Source organism: Megalopta genalis, chromosome 6, assembly GCF_051020955.1.
Source record: "Megalopta genalis isolate 19385.01 chromosome 6, iyMegGena1_principal, whole genome shotgun sequence".
Classification (NCBI taxonomy): Eukaryota; Metazoa; Arthropoda; class Insecta; order Hymenoptera; family Halictidae; genus Megalopta; species Megalopta genalis.
The window spans coordinates 17,529,669-17,550,801 of NC_135018.1; the positions used below are offsets into that span (position 1 = coordinate 17,529,669).

Consider the following 21,133-nt stretch of genomic DNA (forward strand, 5'->3'; position numbering starts at 1 on the left):
TCATAGTAACATTGGCATCATCTACATTTACACTAACATTGACTAGATCATTCCATCTTTTTGTAAATTATATAATGCTCTATGTGAATCTGAACTTTGCTCTGTTACTGAATACTACTTTACTGAATTAGCATAACATCAATGTTAACCATATGCTTCCAACTCGTATCAGTAGTAACTTAAATGCTGGCTTGTGAGCATCTTTTGTGATAAAAGCACAAACACATCATGCAATAAAATATTCAGTTTCTCTCTTAAACTGAAAAATGTAAATTATATTACAGTCTTTGAAACACATACTACAATTGTTGGTCAGTGATAATATGTCATTTTTGCTTTACCTTAAATGTTACAGGAAGTGATAGATCAATCTGATGGTTGTGGTGCCAAGTTTTCTGTAATTGTTGTTTCTGATGCATTTGAAGGAAAACCACTACTCCAACGTCACAGGTACTATATTCCCACATATCTAAAATTCAGCAATCAAGAAACAATTGTATGTTTAATACTATATAACTTATTTTTAACAATCTAGGTTGGTAAATGCAGTGCTGGAAGAGGAGCTCAAAACAATACATGCATTTTCTCAAAAGACATTAACTCCAGAACAGTGGGAGAAGCAGAGAAGTTAATTCTCTTTCAGTTCATATGCTGTGAAACAATTTTTTATAGTGTACAAGAAAAGGTATATAATTATACAAAGATATGTCAAACACTTGTTAATATTCCACTACATTAACTGATAATACATTTTTTTCGCCAGTGTTCAAATAAGACTGTCCAACGTAACCAAATATGATTCAGTTCAAAGTTTCTGCACCAGGAAAAGTAATTCTTTATGGAGAACACGCTGTTGTGTATGGAAGAACTGCAATTGCAGCCAGCTTAGGTTTACGTACAGTTGCAGACTTTATTGAGCTACCAGAAGAGGAACAAGTTATTAAAATATGCTTTCCGAAAGTGAACTTGTTTATAAACATACCTGTGCAACAAGTGCATAGTTTCATTATAAATAATAGAAATTTAAAAGCTGCAGAAAACCATGATGAATTTTATGAGAAAATCAAAGAGCTTGTCGTTATTATCGGGTATTTCAATGTAAGGCAGAAATTGAGCTTAGAGGTATTATTCTATCTTCTTCTTTACATCGCACAGAACGATCAGATTAACGTAAAACCATTTCAAATTCAATTAACCACCGAAATATCGATCGGTTCAGGTCTAGGTAGTTCCGCCTCGTTTGCAGTTTGCATAGCTGCTTGCTTTTTGCACTGGTCACACTTACAGAAAAATATTTTCAAAGCATTCGACAATTCCGATTTAGAGACTATCTCAAAATATGCATTAAGCAGCGAGAGAATTATGCACGGTCATCCGTCCGGAATCGACAATTCCATTTGCACGTATGGATCCGTGATAGAATACAAAAAGGACAGCTACATGAAGTCCATAAATATTACGCAAGTTATGAAGGTTCTGCTGGTCGACACAAGAGTTAGTAGAAGCACAAAAGCGTTGATAGAGAAATTGTCAGAGCTGAAGCACAAATATCCCGTTATAATTGACTTGATCCTGGACTCGATGGATAATATAGCAATTGCGGCGATTAAAGTTATTCAGAAGATTAATAACGCCTCGGGCGTCGATAACGAGACACTCTACGACGGGTACAAACAATTAATGGTAAGTATGTTGTTCGATTAAATTGTTATTAACGATTATGAAAAAGTGGTCATTGTCCCCAATGCCCTGTCAATTTATGCAGATCTTCTTAACGAATATCGTATTATTCCAGACGCTGATTAACATGAATCAAGGATTGTTAGCCACGTGTCAAGTATCTCATCCATCTTTGGATAGAATTTGTGCAGAGGCGCAGAATTATGCTTTAGCAGCGAAACTAACCGGTGCTGGTGGCGGCGGATATGCATACATTTTATTATTACCAGACACCCAGCCGGAAACGATTACAAGTATTTCACGAAAATTGATCGCAGACGGGTTTTCTGTTACGTTGACAACGTTGGGAGGTGCAGGCGTACAAATTCACAAATAAAGCAGTAACTAAATCAATTTTCTCAAACAGTTGTAACGTTGTAAACAAACATTTGTACCGGCTCTCTTCTGTTTTCTGTAAATTTTATTGTTATATGAATACAAATAAATATTAAGGACTATTTCGTTACACTTACATTCCGTTGCTTGGGTAATTTGCACTAACTAGATACAGCATTTTTATGTTACAACCTTTTGAGTCGATGCGTCGCAAAGATGTGTAACATGAAAATTATTAATGGTTAAGGATCTGTCACTGTTAATAATTATACGACGTTGGATGTGTTACGATGCGTTGGTCGTGAGTTTCCTCTAGATCTAAGGTGATCGGATTCGGATATAACGTCCTCCCTAAAGTTCTGATCTGCACTATATACAGGATTCGACAAGTACAATCTTTCAGCCTCTTTAGCTTCTGCGATCCATTCTTTGATTTCGCTTGTATACATTTTCCTTTGCAAAACTTCCCGCGTTCGCGGACGCGATCCAATGAAAACGGTTGTTCCCTGTAATGAGCTTACGTGAACACAAATTAATGAAAAAATTCGACTGTTTATAAACTTACACCGACTACGAGCGAAGGTCTCAATTTTTCTAGAATCTGAAAATCTTCTATTATACATTGCAACTCGTCCCATCTCAATTCCACTTCTTCATGAAGCATTTTCTCCTCTACAAAGAAACAATAATGTGGAATTAAAAATTAATTCGAATGATAAGTTTTATGATAAGTATAATTACCATCGCGTTTAGATGTCGATTTTTTGTAATGTATTCTAAATCGGAATGCTTCCAAGAAACTGGACACAACGATTGTTAATACAATCATCGTTACCAGATAAAACACCATAAAATATATTCTTGTGTACATGCCAACGGTGAACGCGTAAGCATTCATCAATATGAACCAGTTGTTAACAACTGTTAATTCGAAGAGCGTCATCCCGCTAGCTAAGAGATTATCAAAAGTATTTAAATAGTAGTAACCTAGCGTGGTGCTTTCGTTGACAGAGTACTTGTAGAAATCCTCGACTGTTGTATTTCTGTAGATTTAAGTTTTTCATTTAATTTGCGATATAAACTTAATTTGTATCTAATTATGTTTTTACATACTTGCAGCAATTCCGCATGTTATAACCGGCGAACAGCTCCATTCCAATTATGGCAAAGAAATAATATAAAACCAACATGACCACGGCGGTAGAAGACATCAAAGGAGTCAAAATTACCAGCGTGCCGAAAACGTCTCTGTATCTTTTCTTCATCTTAAATAATCTTAGAAGTCTGAGTGGTCTAAAGAGAACGAAGAACGTTGCTGTTGGGAAAAGACGTAAAATACAGGCTGCTACGAGTGTCATTACTGAGGTGCCTAAATCGAAGAGATTCCATCCGGAACTGAGATACCATCTTGTGCCAAGCCCGAGCACTTTGATCAACGCTTCAGCCACAAATACTGTAATATAAAACACTATAATTATTGTAGACTTAACGGAACATTTGCAAGCAAGGTTTCACTTACCTCCTCCAAAAAGGAAGGTGTCCCATGACGCAGCGAACAAACGAGCACTGTGAACATTGTCATCTGTCTGTAGAATCCTTATTATCATAGCAATGCCATTTCCAACGATCGCGACGTCTGAAAAATATCAGATAAACGTAATCAAATTGAATATATATTTGTTTCAAAAAAAACTTACACATCATAGTCTCGAAGTAGCTCCATCTGATGGCAGCATGAGCTCCGTTGCAGAGGATTTGCAGTGGTTTAGATGTACTGTGATACCAAGGTACGCTGGAGTATTGTGGTTCCCACTGAAGTACTATCGTGTCATAAATGTTCAAAAATTCTTGAGAGCTCAACGCTCCGGATCCAGAAGTATTTAAATGTCGAAAAATTAAAACAATATCTCTTATACCTGTAACAAACAAATAGTCCCTATTTAATTCTTTGACAATGCATTTACGTATGATCATGCATACTTCTTTGTGGTGCGTAGTATCGCATCAACCCCTCGAACTGACGGAATTTCATTTTATCTGGATTCTGTTTTGTGATTAGCAACTTGAAGGCATGCTGGCACGCCTTTCTTTTGTGCAAGAACAATTTTTTAAACTTGTCCCGCTCGGCGGCTGTAAATGTTTCGTTTACTACTGCCAACATTAAATTCATCATCACATATAACATCGTTGATAAGTAAGAGACAAAGTATATTGCGTACCACTTGTTTTTTGAATACGACGGCATCATTACATCTGGAAAACTAAGCAATGACATCATTACCGAAAAAGAAATATTTTTATCATAGATGTATTCGATCGCACTGCAAGATAATCATTTGATAATACTTACTTAGCAGTGGTGAGAAGAACAAAAAGACTTACAAAGCTGTCTTGCAGCGTGGAGAAATATCTGTTCATGTCGGAGAACATGTAATAGCCCAATACTGTGTAAAGTGTAATAAAAAATAGAAGCAAACCCATCATATCCAGGATTGGAGGCAATGTCTGAAGTATTTGTCTGATGAATCTTCGCACACCTCCGAAACATTTTGTGTCTACTAAAAAAATAGGCCTAAGAGCGCGTGTTACGCGAAAATGTGACGACTGTCTTACTAAGACCGTCATTGCCTCCAGAAACATGATGGCCAATGTGGCACACTATAAGAAAAATTCAATGAGTCATTAATTAACATTGACTCATTATTGTATAATTATATATGGAAGTTCTAAGTTTGCTATAAAAACATTTAATTAACAATCATATATTAATCGATTGCATAAGAGAGATGAACGCCAATGACCTGTTAATAGTAACTTAATACTGATTCATTCTCATGAGTAGATTTAGACTCAACAGTTAAATAATGTAAGAAATAAGCAGCTCGATTATCAGAAACTTATTTTGTTGAAAATATAAAGTGGCTTATCTTCCCATTAGTACTGTCATGTTTCTTGTACCAGTACAGTGGAAAAGACTCATGTTATTAAACATATTACTTGCACGTAAAGAGACAATGGATATAATCAGGTCCATTCTATCCCTGTATAATTTGGAGTGGCACTTAATTTGTGATAAAGGCTGGCAAAATTAGAGTTTTTACCTTCAACATTGTTCTTTTATGCTTCAACATAGTTGCCCAGCCAATCCATCTTAATTTTAAAGTTAATTCAATGCCTATAATTATCAAAGCAAAAAGCTCTATTGACCCATGCGCCCATACTGGTATCTAAAATAAGATACGTGAACTACAGAGATAGTACAACAACAGGAAACTATTGTTTGAGCTTTACAACTTACTTTAAATAATGGTACAGCTGGCTCCTCCACGAGAGCCAAAGCTAAAAGTAAAAGTGAGGTCAACAAATCTAGACCATAATACCAATTATTGTGAACCAATAGATAGGCTGGCAAATCTTCTGGGTGCTTTGGATGTGATTCGAATTTTTCATTGTTTCTACCTTCCTGTGAAAACAATGCCACTGTAATTACCATAAACGGTAGAATAAACTTAAATGGATAATATATGACAAACATGGATACCTCTAAAAATATTGCTGCCTTGTGATAATTCATTTCCCAATATAAATCATGATCTGAAAGGGTATCATGCAAAGGAAGTACAGCATTATTAGTCATGGTATCACTTTCTATTTCATCGGTATCAAATTGTTCTGGCAACTGATTGCTTTCACTATTGCCTAATGGTGAATTTATGTGCTTCCCTGGGAAAGAATATGACAACATTGATCCATATTCTAAAATAAACAAAAAAAAAATAAAATAAAATAACTAAGCAATAAAATTGTATTTGCACAGAAAATTATAATCTTTAAGAAAACTAGCTAATTAGAATGATTTTGAAAATATTGATATTTACGTAAATTATGTATATCCGTGAAAACGATAAACAATAATTAAAATCTAAATCTGTACAGAACAAAATTATAATTTACTTTATCCAACGTAAACAAATAAGAAGAGTGACGATAGATGTCAATCAAGGCATTTTCAATCGTAAATTGTTAATAAACAAAAAAATTAATTTCTATTCCTTTGGTACAACAAATACCACTTACTTTGATTCGATTGTTCGGAGATGTCCTGCTCGAGCGACACGTTCGCTTCATCGTCAAAACGTTGGTAATTGTCTGTGTATTCGGAAGTTTTCGGGGAAGACATTTGAGAACGGTGTGTCACATGTCATATGCACCGAGCACGCATACCGTTCGTTAATGAACACTTATTTACGTTAGCGTAACAAGCGTACAGCGTCGTTACCGTTCAGAAACTGAACACCGACTGGATTAAATGGAAAAAATCTTCTCGGGATGCGTACATATTCTCGTATGACAGATATTACATATTATAATGTCATAATATAATACCAAGACGACGTTATTCGATTCCCTTGTGTTTGACGTTTCAGCACGCGATACGCAAGCGCGCTTATGCGAAGCGGATTTATCCACTTCAACCAACAGTATCGCGAGACTACAGTACTATAGTATTGAAGAAAATTTTCCCCTCCTTTTTCTTTGTGATGTAACAGATGCAACCAGTATTATCTACCGATTAAAGCAAATCGTAGTCTGTATTTCCAGGGGCCAAACAGTCCGATCGGAAGCTTCCCAAGAACGATTTAATAATAACGACTTGAATTTTCATGATGCAAAATCGTTTTTTTCATCGATAAACATGCTTTACAAGGTAACAAACTTTTAACGAAGTCATTAAACGAATTTTCATCTGTTACTATTTGATCCTTAATGGTGTAACTCCTCTAAAAGTTAAGTAGAACGGCAAGATGTTAATTATCTTGCAAAGGACGACAGCAAATGAAGCTTAATACATGCAAAGTCTAATAATAACGACTTGAACTTTCATGATGCAAAATCGTTTTTTCCATCGATAAACATGCTTTACAAGGTAACAAATTTTTAATAAAGTCATTAAATGGATTTTCGTCTGTTACTATTCGATCGTTAACGGTGTAACTCTCCTAAAAGTTAAGTAGAACGGCAAGATGTTAATTATCTTGCAAAGGACGACAGCAAATGAAGGTTAATACATGCAAAGTTTAATAATAATAACGACTTGAATTTTTATGATGCAAAATCGTTTTTTTCATCAATGAACATGCTTTACAAGGTAACAAATTTTTAACGAAGTCATTAAACGGATTTTCGTCTGTTACTATTCGATCGTTAATGGTGTAACTCCCCTAAAAGTTAAGTAGAACGGCAAGATGTTAATTATCATGCAAAGGGCGACAGCAAATGAAGGTTAATACATGCGAAGTCTAATAGAACACTTAAGTAGTAAACTATATAAGATTGCACTAACATTCTAACGTTAGATTTCAGAAAAGCTAGACTTAAGTAATTAAATTAATTTAAATAACTTTTTAATTATTTGCGTAATATGAGTACACATGATTATCGTTGGAAGTCCCGTAAGATACCGTATAAATTCTGGCAAGATTTATTTGCTCTATAAAATGTCAAATTAACACCATTGGAGAATCTGCTGTATCGACATTAGACACATATGTGAAAAAAAATGGTTGGCAACGCCGCAATTTCAAGAATTAATTAATTGTGTTTTGCGGTATTGTCGTCTTGTTTCTTATGTGATATTGATGTGCTATTACCAGCAGCGGGACCAAGCCGGTGATTCTGTTGCATGATGACAATGCAGGACCGCACACACTGAAAGAAACACCGGCCGCTGCAATATTACTTGGTCAATTCTCTCTTCAAATCTCTCGGGGTGATCCAAACAAGCGGTGGTTTAAAACCACCATGTTTTTATAAGATCAGGATTCGTCAGCTACCCAAAAAGTAGGAGAAGTGTATAGAATGTTATAGTAAACCCGGAAACGTAATGTGTATTGTTTTTTATATATAAACATCGAAAGTATCCTAAAAAGATATCAAACTTATTTATACAGCAAAAAGTCGATTTATCGTTTACATATAGAGAAAATTGAATATTTATTACAGCTACAGATGATTCTTACCGAGTCAATCATGTAGAAAATAATGTGTATGGAAAATGGTATAAATTCTATCAATTTAATGGTTACTTTGAAGAAATATATATATATATACTTTGATAGATATATAAGATATATATATATACTTTGAAGATATCGAAATGGTATCTAAAATGTTTAATGAAAATTTAAAAGTAGCGGAATTTATTACAAGTAGCGCCGTTTGTGGTAAAATTTCGAAACAGAATTAAGGGGATCATACAGCGCTATTGAATGTAGTGACAAAACGTTCAAACTGGTGGACAAGTTACTGATTGCAGATAAAGAGCATTTCCAGAGATACGTTACTCTGTCGGTAAATTTGTTAAACAGTTTGAGCGTTTTCGCACTACTTGCAATGGCACTGTACAGACCTTTTTAAAAAGCGTGACAAATGTGAAATGTTGTATGAAAGATTATTGAAAAGCTTACTTTTAGCATGTCTGTATTAAACAAATTTTTCTACTTCTGTAAGTTCGAATCACAACAGCGCTATCGCGCTGTTTTGTGTGTCGCGCTCAACTTTACTGAGGCACGTACATCGGGCATAGCTGCTTTTCTTTGTTTTGATTGTCAACATTGACAAGCACCATCGCGCCGCTTGGTTCTCTGCGCAATCGCAGGGCGCCATCACGCTGTTCAGCATTTTTCAACCGTGTTCCCTCAATAACCCTTGGGACTCAACGGTTAAAGAAACTTGTTCTTTATAAAGAAAATTGAATTATTCATACAGTTTAAACGAATCGTATATGAACGAAATGATTGCGGCTATAATACACAATTGTCAGCACCAACGTACTTTTTAACACGATTATATGTTTAGTAAATACCGGGTGTCACCGGCCGGTTAGTATCGTTAGGCAGATTCTGCGTGCAAAAATAAGTCGAAAAAAAGGAATAACATTTCTTTCGGTCATTTTTATTCTTGGTAGGCTGAAGACAGATGAAAGAACAACGAACATGAAAACATAAATGAAAACGATCATGTTACGTGCCGCGGCTTGTAACAATTTTTACACTGGATTTTCTCGTAAACGATGCTTCAAATGAAAAAATATATTACTTTTTTCGACTTATTTTCGCACGTAGGATCACTTTCTACCCGATGGCATTACCTGTCCGCCAAGAATCGGTAAAAACAAGAATTAAATATTGTGGCTTTTTTAATATTAACAATATAAAATATTCGGAATAAGGATTCATGAAAACGGGAAACAAGCACATAGAAATTTCAAGTATCAGTAAATTTTATTAATAACATAAAAAAAACATTACAGTTGTTCATACTGGTAGCTAGTACGTATACGTATACATATATATATATATATGTCACTGATTTTATCAGAACAATGCGTGAATTATGAAAAACAGAACGACAGCAGCTTACAGTGCATTACATCCTTCTCTAACACACACACATACGATATACTTGCTGATAACATGAAAATACTGAAAAAAATGTAATTATATAGAACGATAACTAGGAACGTGAATAAGAATGATTGTGATTAGATATATTTGAGAAAATCGCTTCATTTCTTCTCTTCCTTTGTCTCCTCTTCCTTCTGCTGCTTCTGTTTCGCCGACCTCGTTTGAACCGCCGGCTTGCCGGTGTGTTCGATCTGGATAACCCTCTCGTTCTCCATCTTTGGCTGATCCTTTCTCGGTGCGGAGATGGTAAGTACACCATCCGACGAAAGCTTCGACGTCACCTGGTCGAGGTTGCACTGATCGGGGATCATGTATTTCCTGGTGAACTGACGGGAAATCCAGCCATGTTCGTCTCTCTTCTCTTCGTGTTTCGCCGTTACGATCACATATTTGTCGGCCACCTTGACATCGATCTCTTCAGGCTGAAATTGTTGAACGTCGAGGACGACCTGAAACTTGTCCTTTTCGGCCTGAACGGTCGAGGTGCCCGGTTCGTTGGTACGCAGCAGCTCGTGCCACGGTCTGCAATAGTTCGGTCTTCGCCGTGGTTGCAAGTACATCTCCAGACGACTCGGTGTCAGAAGTTGGTCAGGATAAAGGCCCAAACCGAAGTTCTGATCCAACAGACGATGAGGTTGGTCTAAATCCTCCCACCAGTCGGAGAACAGCAGCGGTACAAGAGACATTTTGCAGTTGTTTCAACGAGAATGTCAAAATATCAGGATTTCGCTTCAGAATAAACCGAAGATTTGGCTCACGCTTTCGAACTTTACCGCTCGGTTGCTGTCTGAATACTGAGGCTTCTCTCGCCGGTATTTATATACGACGCGCACAGCTTGTATCGATTCTCGAGTTTTCGAGAATATCGAGAATGTACTAGAATGCTTTCTATGCTGTGCACGGTTATATACAATGTATGCATGTAGATACGTACCAGATAAACAAAGATGCAATATAAAGAAACAACCTGTACGAAAGAATAATAATTCTATCTTTCTACAATTTTGAAATTTTATGCAGAACAATATTCATTTTCGAATATAACCGTTTACAGCCGTGGCTAACGAAGCGCAGGAAAATATAAAATAGTGTGCTGCTCTTTTCGCGTACATTTCTGTACGATATGAAATTTAATTATTAAGAATCTTTGTTACAATATAATGATGTGAGATTTGTTCTTCGTGGTTGAATATGCACAGCTAAATAATTTAATTTCTGGAAGATACGACTTCGAGAAAATTCTACACGATGCTGGAACACTACTGCCCCCACTAGGACACTGCTCGAAGCGAGCAAGCGTCAAACCAAACGGTCCAAACGTCAACCGTCATATTGCGTCCGTTGCGAATACGGGTACATTCGAAAGAAACTTTGCGAGAAGTCTTCCGATCGTAAGTGTTGTATTCGAAATACGTTTCTATGACCGTTAATTGAAATATTTTGGGAGTGTCGATTCTAACTAATACTTTCTATCATAGCATTTATTATCATCAAAAGTATCATAGAAGAAGGAAAAGGAATGTCTCTGTTACCGGTGTTATTCTCGAACTGGTGGGAAGATCTGGAAAGACCTCATCGTATCTTCGATCAACATTTTGGATTGCCACTGAGCATCGAAGATTTACCGACTCCTAGATCGCTCGCGCCAACGGATACCGATATTTTGATCCTGAGGCCTCGTCGCCGTGGCTATCACAGATATCAGCCTTATGAAAGAAGCGTCGACCGAAAATCTAGTGGAGTATCTACGATAGATGCTGACAAGAATAAATTCCAAGTAACCTTGGATGTTCACCAATTTGCTCCAGACGAAGTCAAGGTTAAAGTCTTAGGGAAAAGTGTAGTTGTCGAAGGGAAGCACGAAGAGAAGCAGGATGAGCATGGTTGGATATCGAGGCAGTTCGTACGAAAATACTTTGTGCCTGAACAATGCGAAATCGATGAACTCAAGTGTAGCCTCTCGTCCGATGGTGTCTTGACTATTACATCGCCACGGAAGGATCAGAATTCGAAATTAGAGAATGAAAGAGTTATTGAAATTGAAAATACAGGAAAACCTGCATTAAGGGAGGAAGCAAAGCCCTCGGAAAAAGAAAACCAGAACGAAGTTCCAGTCCAAAAGAATTCTGTCCAAGAGAGAACAAGAGCACAAGAGCAGACTGTAAAGGCAGCTTAAGAAAACGTTCATTTAAGTTTTATATTATATAATATAAGTATTAACCTTAAAGTATTAACATTCATTCATCTTTTAATTTAAGAATTATCAGAATACACAAATCTTTCAAGAAAACTTTTATTTACGTTTTTTACATGCAATTGATTCCTCAAAAAATAATTTCTAAAGTCATCTTTAAGTTTATAAATTATATATACGTATGTATAACAGAAAACAATGCGTTCAGCTGTTACTATATAAGACTTGTTTAAAACTTACACTATTTAGTGTTAATTTGCTATAAAGCATTTTATAATAAAAGATGGTTTTTGTATAATAATGTGTATTTACTCGAATATGTAATCGTTTTAAAAGATTGGTATTTATTAAATATTTATTATGATTATTTATAATTAAAAACACATAGCAAAAGATAGAAAAATTAATTTATACTATTTAACATACATTTTAAAGTAATTCTATTTGTTTAACCATGGACGGCAGTTCGATATCTAAAGTTATCTAATAAAATTTTATATCAATAGGTTGTCAAGTAAAATAATAGAGGATGTATTTTACCATAATGTTGTACAACAACATTTTCACTTATCCTCTGAAAAGCCAACCTATCACATATCAAAATAGTTTTATCAGAGTTTGAGGTATTATTCATATAAAAAAAAGTAGCATTAGCTTTTGCTGTGTCATTTCCATAAATATTTTTGGACGGAATTAATCAGACTTTCAATTACAGAGTTTTAAGTTACATAAAATGGCTTTTATGCAGAACAACCTTATTAATATGACAGATCAACTTCCAATCTCGTGCAGTAAAATTACTTTACATTAAAAATGCTTATTTACATTATATACAACTGTATCGAGTACTCAGAAAAATAGTTGTACTTTATATATATATGTAAATAAGTTTAACCTGAATATAATTTGAATTTGATTTTTTTCAAATTTACATAACAGAAGCTAAATCTATACAAGCTTATTTTAGGCATCGTGTAACGCATAACCATTTTATGTAGCAAATTGTTGTGCCACGATAGCTATTAGCAATAAGAATGTCGGTATTACAATAGTAGTAGCACCATTGCATCTATGATCAAAGTAACAGAAACACCATGTTACTTCATCGTAATAGTCTCTATGAATATCTAACTGATGAATGGAATTGTTTACGTAATGTCCCAAATGGAGATCTTTAGCAGCAGGTCGGCAACCTTCATAGCGATCAGCTGGCATATCTTTTCTAAAGCTACGAACAGAGCTCAAGCATTCTCTTGTTATAACTGTCTCGGCTGAAATGCATATAACAATCCGGATTAACAAATATATATATACATATGAGTGAAGTCACGTACCTCCTTTCCTCTCAATTATCTTTACACACTTATCATCGTATTCTGGACAGGTTTCACCCCAATACCACCACCAATTGAAAGGTGTGCCACACCCAGGATGATTACTATTGCATCTGTAGCAGTATAAACTTTCCCCTGTAAGTATTATTTGCATTATAAAGAAACCTATATCAAATTAACCACACCCCGCAAACAACGAACACATAATTTGTTGTTATACCTTCGTTAATAAGTAAACTTAGGAAGACGACAACACAAATTGTTTTATACATTTTTATGTAGCAGTAATGGTCACTGTGAATGCGTGTTTAATAGAGATTAAATTTATAAATTCAGTTCTATGACAGTAATTTGAAAATGCAACAAAACAATTAGAAACGCTTCCCATGCCACATGAATGACGAGATGACGCGAGTGGACGCGAACGAACACGAGCCGCGAGTATTTAATGCCAGCTTATACGCTTTTGATTTGTTCTGTTCTGGACAAAATGCGAGTTGAACTATATGTCATTTCAATAAGAGAATTTATGGACGCGTATGAAATCATTCAGATATTAGGTCATTGATATTTTATAAGTATATGTTATCATATTTAATATGTATACATATTGCATATTGCAATATTTGAATATACGATGCATCACAAACTACAATATACTATGTACGCGCACGTATACATATGTACAAGCATAGCGCAATGCATGCAGGGATACGAATGCGTACATAAACCTAACTGACATGTATGCTGTGCCTCGTCGACTTCTGTAGTCTGATTCACTGCCTTACCGACATAGAGAGATTCAATACTGATCCGAGCGTCCTCTACTCACGAATAACGGTTGATCGAAATACTATTTATTAAAGCAGCATGAGTGTAAGCACAAGCAAAAGTCCGAGCAAACGAATGCACAATTGTTTTGACAAGAAAATTGAATTAAAAATTGAATGATACAGAAGTGCAAAGGCGTTTCCTAATTATACTTTTAGAATAAGATAGATATATTTTATGTATAAATAGTTATGAAATTCACAATTTAAGTAACATTTAAGTAACAACCAGTTGCTTGCGAACGGTATCTTTCAAAGTTCAAAGGTATGTGAACTAAATCCGTATCATACATGCAAATGTATTTATAGATTAATTTAGAACAATCGAAACGGTTATTCTACAATATACTTGTTAAACGTTGACGATATCTCCTTCATATTTGGTCTCTACATTTTCGAGTCATTGATTATATTTGTATACGTACGTGTACGATAAGTTTGCAGTTATCTCGCATACGATAAATGTGAAATTAAAATGCTATTTTCACGTATGGATATGTTCGCTATCTATTTTAACACAACTAAAGAGTTACTAGGAATATATATACTTGGTCACACGAGAATGTAGAATGTATGGTAAGTGGAAATGTATCGCGGGGTTTTGTTCGTACAATCGAATACATTTCATAATTTTTCACAAATACAGTTTCGCTACCGTGTTAAAATTTAAGAAAAAAAAATCGTAATTAATGAAGAAGCTTTGATCCCTCATTAGTTCTAGCGTCTAGGGTACGTAAATGCTTCGTAAAAGTTACTGGAATAAACTTATTCAAATTTTGCAGGCCTATTATTTAAATATGTGTAGGAATAACACGCGGATCAAGATAATATAATCATCAATATAATCATCAGATCAAGATAATAATACAGATTCGGTAATTTTAAAATAAAATGCTTCGTAAAAGTTCGCAGGCCTATTATTTAAATACGTGTAAGAATAACACGGATCAAGATAATATAATCATCAATATAATCATCAGATCAAGATAATAATACAGATTTGGTAATTTTTAAATAAAATGCTTCGTAAAAGTTACTGGAATAAACTTATTCAAATTTTGCAGGCCTATTATTTAAATACGTGTAGGAATAACACAGAGCAAGATAATATAATCATCGATATAATCATCAGATCAAGATAATAATACAGATTCGGTAATTTAATAAAATATTAATTACATATATAAAAATATAATTTAATAAAATTTAATAAAATATCGAAAATCGTTTGATAGGTTTAGCATCGAAGGAATGCGATCAACCTGAATGGAAGAGGAGAGAGGATCATTTAATCGGGTCTAGGACAGCGATACGTCTTTCCGGAAAGCATCGTGAATCCGTGACTGCTGTCCTGTCACGCAGGAAGATAGAAAACTCTTTATCTGTGAAAGATGAGCGAGCACAGCTGCAGCTGCAGCAGCAACAGCTGGAGGATGACTAACGACCGAAGAGACGCGGATTGCGGAGCGAAGCATAATTTCCAGTCGGCGGGAGGTCAACCTTTCGGTAAGAACGATACGACAACTCATTGCGTATACGGGTCGCTTTTTTCCCCTCCTCTATCCTTTCTTTTCCCTTCCTCCGGGCCGTTCCTCCTATCTTGTTGTCCCCAAAACTCGTGCAGTGTATCCGGAGTATTCCGGAGTGTGCTTAGAGCCATCACATGGTATTTTGCACTCGCCACAAGTGGTCAAGGTATTTACGACTCCCGAAAGATAAACGCTTTTCCTGTAACAGAAGACTTTTGGTAACGCGTACACACACGATGAAGTTACTTTTGCTGGACACAATTCGGTCGTTACGTAAAAACTCTTACTAGACCAGCGTTGATAGACTCGAAAGGGAAACGAAAGTTGAAGAGGCTGAGGACACGCGCGGACCTTGAATCATTCTCATCCGCATTAAAGAGACCGCGCGCTACTATTGTATGAGTTTACGGATCAATAGAAAGTGCGTATTTCAGTGCAGCGATATTCTAATGCAGTTTGGATAATATCGCGTTACCGTCGCCGTGGGGCTAACCGAAGAATGACCGAAAGCTCGGATGCGTAGCAACGTTCCGATCGTTGGAATATTTATTACTCTCGTTAAAATATAGTTACGAAATAATTATTATATATTAATAATATTATATATATATATTAATAATTATTATATAATATATATTATATTTTAATTATATAATAATTTATAATAATTATTATATATATTATATATATATATATATATTATTATTATTATTATTAATATATATAATAATTATTTCGTAACTATATTTTAACAAGAGTAATAAATATTCCAGTGATCGAAACGTTGCTACGCATCCGAGTTGCTACGCATCATATATTATATATATGATATAATAATTATTATATATATTATATATATTAATAAAATATTGAAATTATATATGAAGCTGTATAATTGTCAAATATTTTCTCCTAGAGGCAAGATCGGAAAGTGCATTGTTGCGTAATTAGTGGAAAGTACAGCATCGATTAGGTGATGGTGAACGAATTCCACGTTGCTCTTCGTATCTCTTGTGGGGCACAGTGGTCGGAGTGTTTGGAAACCGGACACCGAACGGCTAAACAGCGGCTCGGTAAACCGCACGATTGGCACGGGCTCATAAAATGTTCGTTTAGCAACGGACTGAAATCGGTAATAAGATTCGCAAATCGGTAGACGCGTGTGTTCGCGAGGTCTCTGCACGGCGAGACGGTATAACGATGAGAATCGGGGGACCGTGAGTCATCTACAGGTGCCCATAAACAATTCCAAGACGTGTAAATGATCGTAGGCAGTACAGCAACAGCATCAGTAGCGGCAACAGCAGCGTAGCAGCCGCAGCTTCGAATCGCACCCTTTGACTTTCCGAGGCGACGCGCAACAGTTGGGTCGGCGTCGAACAAACGGAACAAGCAACAAGCATCGCGCCGATATCCGGTGCACAGTTGACGGCCAATCGAAACGATCATGGTACCATGAATAAACATCGAGCTGTTAAAAAAAGAACGCGATCGTAAATTGTTCGTCGAAGTCAGAACGCCTGTTTCCGCCGTCGAAAATGTGGAGTCTGCTGAAGGAATGCTCCGAACAGTTCCTGCTGCTGGGACTGTTCCTAGGGATTTTCTACTATTTCTTCACGACCACGTTCAATTTCTGGGAAAGCCGCGGCGTGCCGTTTCGAAAGCCGATCGTGCTCTTCGGAAATTTCGCGCCTCTGCTCTTATTTCGCGAGTCACTGCCGGAATGTATAAAGGAGATGTACGAGTGGTTCAAGGACGAACGATTTTTCGGAGTGTTCCGAGTTCGGTCGCCCGTCCTGATCCTCCGCGATCCCAATCTGATCAAGGATATCTGCGTGAAGAATTTCTCGTGCTTCTCGAACCGCGGTATACCGGTGAATTCGCAGGTAAAACTATCAACCGTATCGGTAACCATCTGTCCCGTAGTTCTCAGGAATCGATGGCGAATGTTTTTCGAGTATCTAAATGTATCGACGACCGTTAACGTAATTGTGGGATCGATAAATCTTGTTTGTTACTGTTTCGAACCAGGATCCATTGTCCGGCCACCTGTTCAACCTCGAGGGCAAGAAGTGGAAGAGCCTCAGGGCTAAGCTGACCCCGGCCTTCTCCTCGGGCAAATTGAAGAGGATGTTCTATTTGTTGGAAGAGTGTAGCGAAGAATTCCAAAAGCTGATCGACGAGTCCTCGAAAACTGTCCGGCCGATCGAGGCCCGCGAATTAGCTGCGAAATTTACAATAGACGTCATCGGTACCTGCGCGTTCGGCATACAGATCAATGCTCTCACCGACGAGGAATCCGAGTTCCATAGAGCTGCCAAGAAACTTTCCAAACCGAGCTACAAGACCACGCTTTGGAGGATGCTCAGAACCGCCGTACCGAAACTTTACAAGTTTCTCGGTGTTCAGGTCATTGATCCGGGGGTGACGGAATTCTTCAAGAACGTCGTGTCGCAAATGATCAGCCAGAGACAAAAGCACGCTGTCAAGAGGTACGACTTCATGGACCTGTTGATCGAGCTGAAGAACAAAGGTACCTTGGAGAACGACTCGGGAACCGGACAAACCGATAACATGAACGATGGAGAGGCCGCCGAGGAAATAGGTAGATACAATTCGCTGCGGTCAAGTTGCGAGCTGCGAGTTGTGAAATGCGAATTGCGGGTTGCCAATTTGCGAGTTCAAACTTGATGTACCACTATATAGCGATACGCCTATCTATCGCGTAGCTGTTTTCGTGCGTAGATAAGTGACTCGCCTATCGGAAGAGAATGTTTCCATTCAGCCGAACTGCCTGGCGACCATAGTGCTTGCTTACAGTCGTTCGTTTCTACTCGGACCGATATCTAGGATCAAACATTTCATTTGTCTAATTAACTCGAGCTTTGAATTCGCGCAGAACGGAAGTTAAACGGAAACGAAGTCTTCTCTAACGATAAGCGTGCTGTGTCATTCTCGAACGAATCAATTTTATTCACCGAACAACGGTACAGATATATGAGCCGTTTATTTTGAAAGTGGCATAAGTCACTTTTTTCATTTAAAAAAAAAAAAGTGACTTATACCACTTTCAAAATAAACGGCTCATATATCTGTACCGTTGTTCGGTTAATAAAATTGATTAATGGTAACATTATAAACAAATGGTAACATTATAAAAAAATCGAGTTAATGGTAACACTAATTACAATTGAACGGTATCTTTCCATTAAAAAAAATAGATACCGTTCAATTGTAATTAGTGTTACCATTAACTCGATTTTTTTGAAAAAGTGACTTATGCCACTTTCAAAATAAACGGCTCATATTAGGCACGATAATATTACACTATTAGAATCGATGCGAGTTGTTGGTAACGCGTTCGGAGTAGTTACGACACGCTTCTTTAAATGATATGGTTTTACAGCAAATTAATCAAGATAACATTATTGGCAAGTGGTAACATTGACGAATCGATTGGCCTCTGTGTTCTCGTGGATGGAAAAGAAAGTCTACGTGTTATATTAATTGGACGGTCGATTAAGTTCGCTCGAACTCGGGTTCAGACTACTTTTAAGATTATGCATTCGATTATCCGTTGCAAAAGAATGATTCGAAATGAAAAAAAAAGAAAACACCTTATTTGAAATCTCAATAACTAATATGAATCATTATTTAAGAGGATGCATTCGCTAGGATCCGTTGCAAAAGAATGATTCGAAATGAAAAGAAAAAAAGCACCTCATTTAAAATCTCAATAACTAATATGAATCATTATTTAAGCGAATGCATTCGCTAGAATCCGTTGCAAAAGAATGATTCGAAATGAAAAAAAACACCTCATTTGAAATCTCAATAACTAATATGAATCATTATTTAAGAGGATGCATTCGCTAGGATCCGTTGCAAAAGAATGATTCGAAACGAAAAAAAAACACCTTATTTGAAATCTCAATAACCAATATGAATCATTATTTATAGAATTGAACGAAAACAGTATCGCCGCGCAAGCGTTTGTGTTTTTCGCTGCCGGTTATGAAACGTCGTCGAACACAATCGCGTTTTGCCTTTACGAGCTGGCACTGAACAGTGAAATTCAAGAAAAGACGAGACGAGATATTCGCGATGCTATTGAGAACGGAGACGACAAATTAACTTATGACGCTGTCCAGGACATGAAATATCTTGACATCGTTATTGCAGGTAATATAGTAGTTACTACTTGCTCCGTACATTCTGCATGAAATCTTCTTTTCGCAAGAGAATGTTCCAAGGTCTCGACGATACGAACGAGAATTGATTTCTGAAACGAAGTGCAAATTCGGTTTTTGACTATTGCGTTCAGAATTAAATACATATTGTTATCGCATGTCGGGTTACGGATTCTAATCTTTGATCAGTTCTGGTGACACATTCCAATGAATTTTGTTCGTGGCGCAGCGCTTTGAATTCGCTTGAAATTTGTTCAGCCTGCGAGAATTAAGGATAAAGTATCGCGAAGGTATTTCTGTTAACACTTTGGAAAATTTTGTTTCAGAAACCCTGAGAAAATATCCTCCTGCGGCGATGCTGTCTCGCAGATGCGAGTATCGGTACCAAATACCTGGCACGAAAGTCGAATTACCGGCTGGCATTCGGGTGATCATACCGATTTACGGACTCCATCATGATCCTGAGTACTATCCGAATCCCGCGACGTTCGATCCAGAGAGATTCACGGAGGAAAATAAACGATCAAGACCACCATTCACGTATCTCCCGTTCGGAGAAGGGCCACGCAACTGCATAGGTAACTTATTCGCCAAGTATTTCAAGTATTTCAAGTGTTTCTAATCGGCATCTAAGCTTATCGTTTCTAGAAACCGAAACTGAAATTATTGATTATCGATATTATGGTATTGATCCGTTAACAAAGAACAATGTGTAGTAATTAGGCAATCGGTTGTGCCAGATAACAAGTTTCACCAGATAAGCTTGGCGATTTCAGGAATGCGATTTGCTCTGCTGCAAATCAAAGTAGGAATCATTTCATTTCTAAGAAACCATCGAGTGGAGACCTGCGAACGAACAGCCACACCGATCAAATTCAGTAGACGGAGCAATGTCACGACCAACGAGAAAGGATTCTGGTTAAGAATCGTACCAACTTCGTAAATTCGTCAATTTCTCCGCTAGCTTTAAAATATTTCAATAAAACAAACGAAACATCGATATTTAATACACGTTATACAATCGATAAATATGTACTTTATATAATATATATATAATGTATATATAATGTATAATGTACTATATACATATAATGTACTTTTCGTACTTAACATGCATATGTGTAATATCTTTTCTATACTTTCTTTTTTATCACATTCGAAAGTCAAAATAACGGTGATTTATTCGCTTGACTTTAACGTAAACAATATTTCCTGCAACATCAAGCAGCTGATTCCAATATTTTATTGAAAAATAAAAATAATTGGAGCTCTTTTTTCTGCTAAATATTGTGTCATTGATTTACATATCCTTTATAACAACAAAATTTTTGTATTTTTATAGATGTTCTCTCTATAGTAGAAAGAAAATAATTCTCATCTACTTGGTGTAACAATGTACAAATGTCAGATATATGTACATAATATATTTTATAAACAATAATAAAGTTGTATAGTAATTCGTTTCGTTTTTATTATTGTAATAGCTATTACGATACTACCTATATTCATGCATGTTTGAGCATCGAAATGCGCTG

At 36.4% G+C, this 21,133-nt stretch overlaps 6 protein-coding genes and 1 long non-coding RNA gene across 13 annotated transcripts; 3 read left to right on the plus strand and 4 right to left on the minus strand.

Moving 5' to 3' along the window:
• Window positions 1-81: 81 nt before the first annotated feature.
• Window positions 82-2,191, plus strand: LOC117228096 (garnysstan). Its single transcript, XM_033483772.2, has 5 exons — window positions 82-268; window positions 356-450; window positions 536-685; window positions 764-1,683; window positions 1,796-2,191. The coding sequence occupies exons 4-5, from the start codon at window positions 796-798 to the stop codon at window positions 2,054-2,056; spliced, it is 1,149 nt and encodes a 382-aa protein (XP_033339663.1). The 5' UTR covers window positions 82-268; window positions 356-450; window positions 536-685; window positions 764-795; the 3' UTR covers window positions 2,057-2,191.
• Window positions 2,123-6,579, minus strand: Tpcn1 (two pore segment channel 1). 3 transcript variants are annotated; one of them, XM_033483769.2, is made up of 12 exons: window positions 6,133-6,579; window positions 5,597-5,811; window positions 5,354-5,518; window positions 5,157-5,282; window positions 4,406-4,713; window positions 4,036-4,316; window positions 3,753-3,971; window positions 3,575-3,691; window positions 3,169-3,508; window positions 2,797-3,098; window positions 2,621-2,727; window positions 2,123-2,561 (listed from the first exon to the last, which is right to left on the minus strand). In XM_033483769.2, exons 1-12 carry the CDS (start codon window positions 6,233-6,235, stop codon window positions 2,322-2,324), a joined length of 2,523 nt encoding a protein of 840 aa, XP_033339660.2. In that variant the 5' UTR covers window positions 6,236-6,579; the 3' UTR covers window positions 2,123-2,321. The 3 variants fall into 3 exon arrangements, with proteins under 3 accessions (XP_033339660.2, XP_033339661.2, XP_033339662.2); XM_033483770.2 differs by having other exon boundaries at window positions 5,597-5,778; window positions 6,133-6,575; XM_033483771.2 differs by having other exon boundaries at window positions 5,597-5,649; window positions 6,133-6,573.
• Window positions 6,580-9,319: 2,740 nt separating this feature from the next.
• LOC117228134 (lethal (2) essential for life) lies at window positions 9,320-10,326 on the minus strand. The gene has a single exon (XM_033483834.2). It carries the CDS (start codon window positions 10,205-10,207, stop codon window positions 9,623-9,625), a length of 585 nt encoding a protein of 194 aa, XP_033339725.2. The 5' UTR covers window positions 10,208-10,326; the 3' UTR covers window positions 9,320-9,622.
• Window positions 10,327-10,461: 135 nt separating this feature from the next.
• On the plus strand, window positions 10,462-11,811 carry LOC117228133 (protein lethal(2)essential for life). Its single transcript, XM_033483833.2, has 2 exons — window positions 10,462-10,912; window positions 11,000-11,811. Exon 2 carries the CDS (start codon window positions 11,041-11,043, stop codon window positions 11,695-11,697), a length of 657 nt encoding a protein of 218 aa, XP_033339724.1. The 5' UTR covers window positions 10,462-10,912; window positions 11,000-11,040; the 3' UTR covers window positions 11,698-11,811.
• Window positions 11,812-12,036: 225 nt separating this feature from the next.
• crim (QVR superfamily protein crim) lies at window positions 12,037-13,708 on the minus strand. Its single transcript, XM_033483835.2, has 3 exons — window positions 13,270-13,708; window positions 13,050-13,184; window positions 12,037-12,986 (listed from the first exon to the last, which is right to left on the minus strand). The coding sequence occupies exons 1-3, from the start codon at window positions 13,319-13,321 to the stop codon at window positions 12,706-12,708; spliced, it is 468 nt and encodes a 155-aa protein (XP_033339726.2). The 5' UTR covers window positions 13,322-13,708; the 3' UTR covers window positions 12,037-12,705.
• A 1,237-nt stretch (window positions 13,709-14,945) lies between these two features.
• On the plus strand, window positions 14,946-21,055 carry LOC117228132 (putative cytochrome P450 6a13). 5 transcript variants are annotated; one of them, XM_033483830.2, is made up of 7 exons: window positions 14,946-15,034; window positions 15,115-15,385; window positions 16,325-17,294; window positions 17,440-18,013; window positions 19,369-19,590; window positions 19,925-20,176; window positions 20,375-21,055. In XM_033483830.2, the coding sequence occupies exons 3-7, from the start codon at window positions 16,947-16,949 to the stop codon at window positions 20,539-20,541; spliced, it is 1,563 nt and encodes a 520-aa protein (XP_033339721.1). In that variant the 5' UTR covers window positions 14,946-15,034; window positions 15,115-15,385; window positions 16,325-16,946; the 3' UTR covers window positions 20,542-21,055. The 5 variants fall into 5 exon arrangements, with proteins under 5 accessions (XP_033339721.1, XP_033339720.1, XP_033339718.1 ...); XM_033483829.2 differs by lacking the exons at window positions 14,946-15,034; window positions 15,115-15,385 and adding an exon at window positions 15,415-15,574; XM_033483827.2 differs by lacking the exons at window positions 14,946-15,034; window positions 15,115-15,385 and adding an exon at window positions 15,582-15,829.
• LOC143259641 (uncharacterized) lies at window positions 14,985-15,974 on the minus strand. The gene is made up of 2 exons (XR_013033659.1): window positions 15,696-15,974; window positions 14,985-15,607 (listed from the first exon to the last, which is right to left on the minus strand). It is a non-coding gene; the product is annotated as an uncharacterized LOC143259641 (long non-coding RNA).
• Window positions 21,056-21,133: the final 78 nt, after the last annotated feature.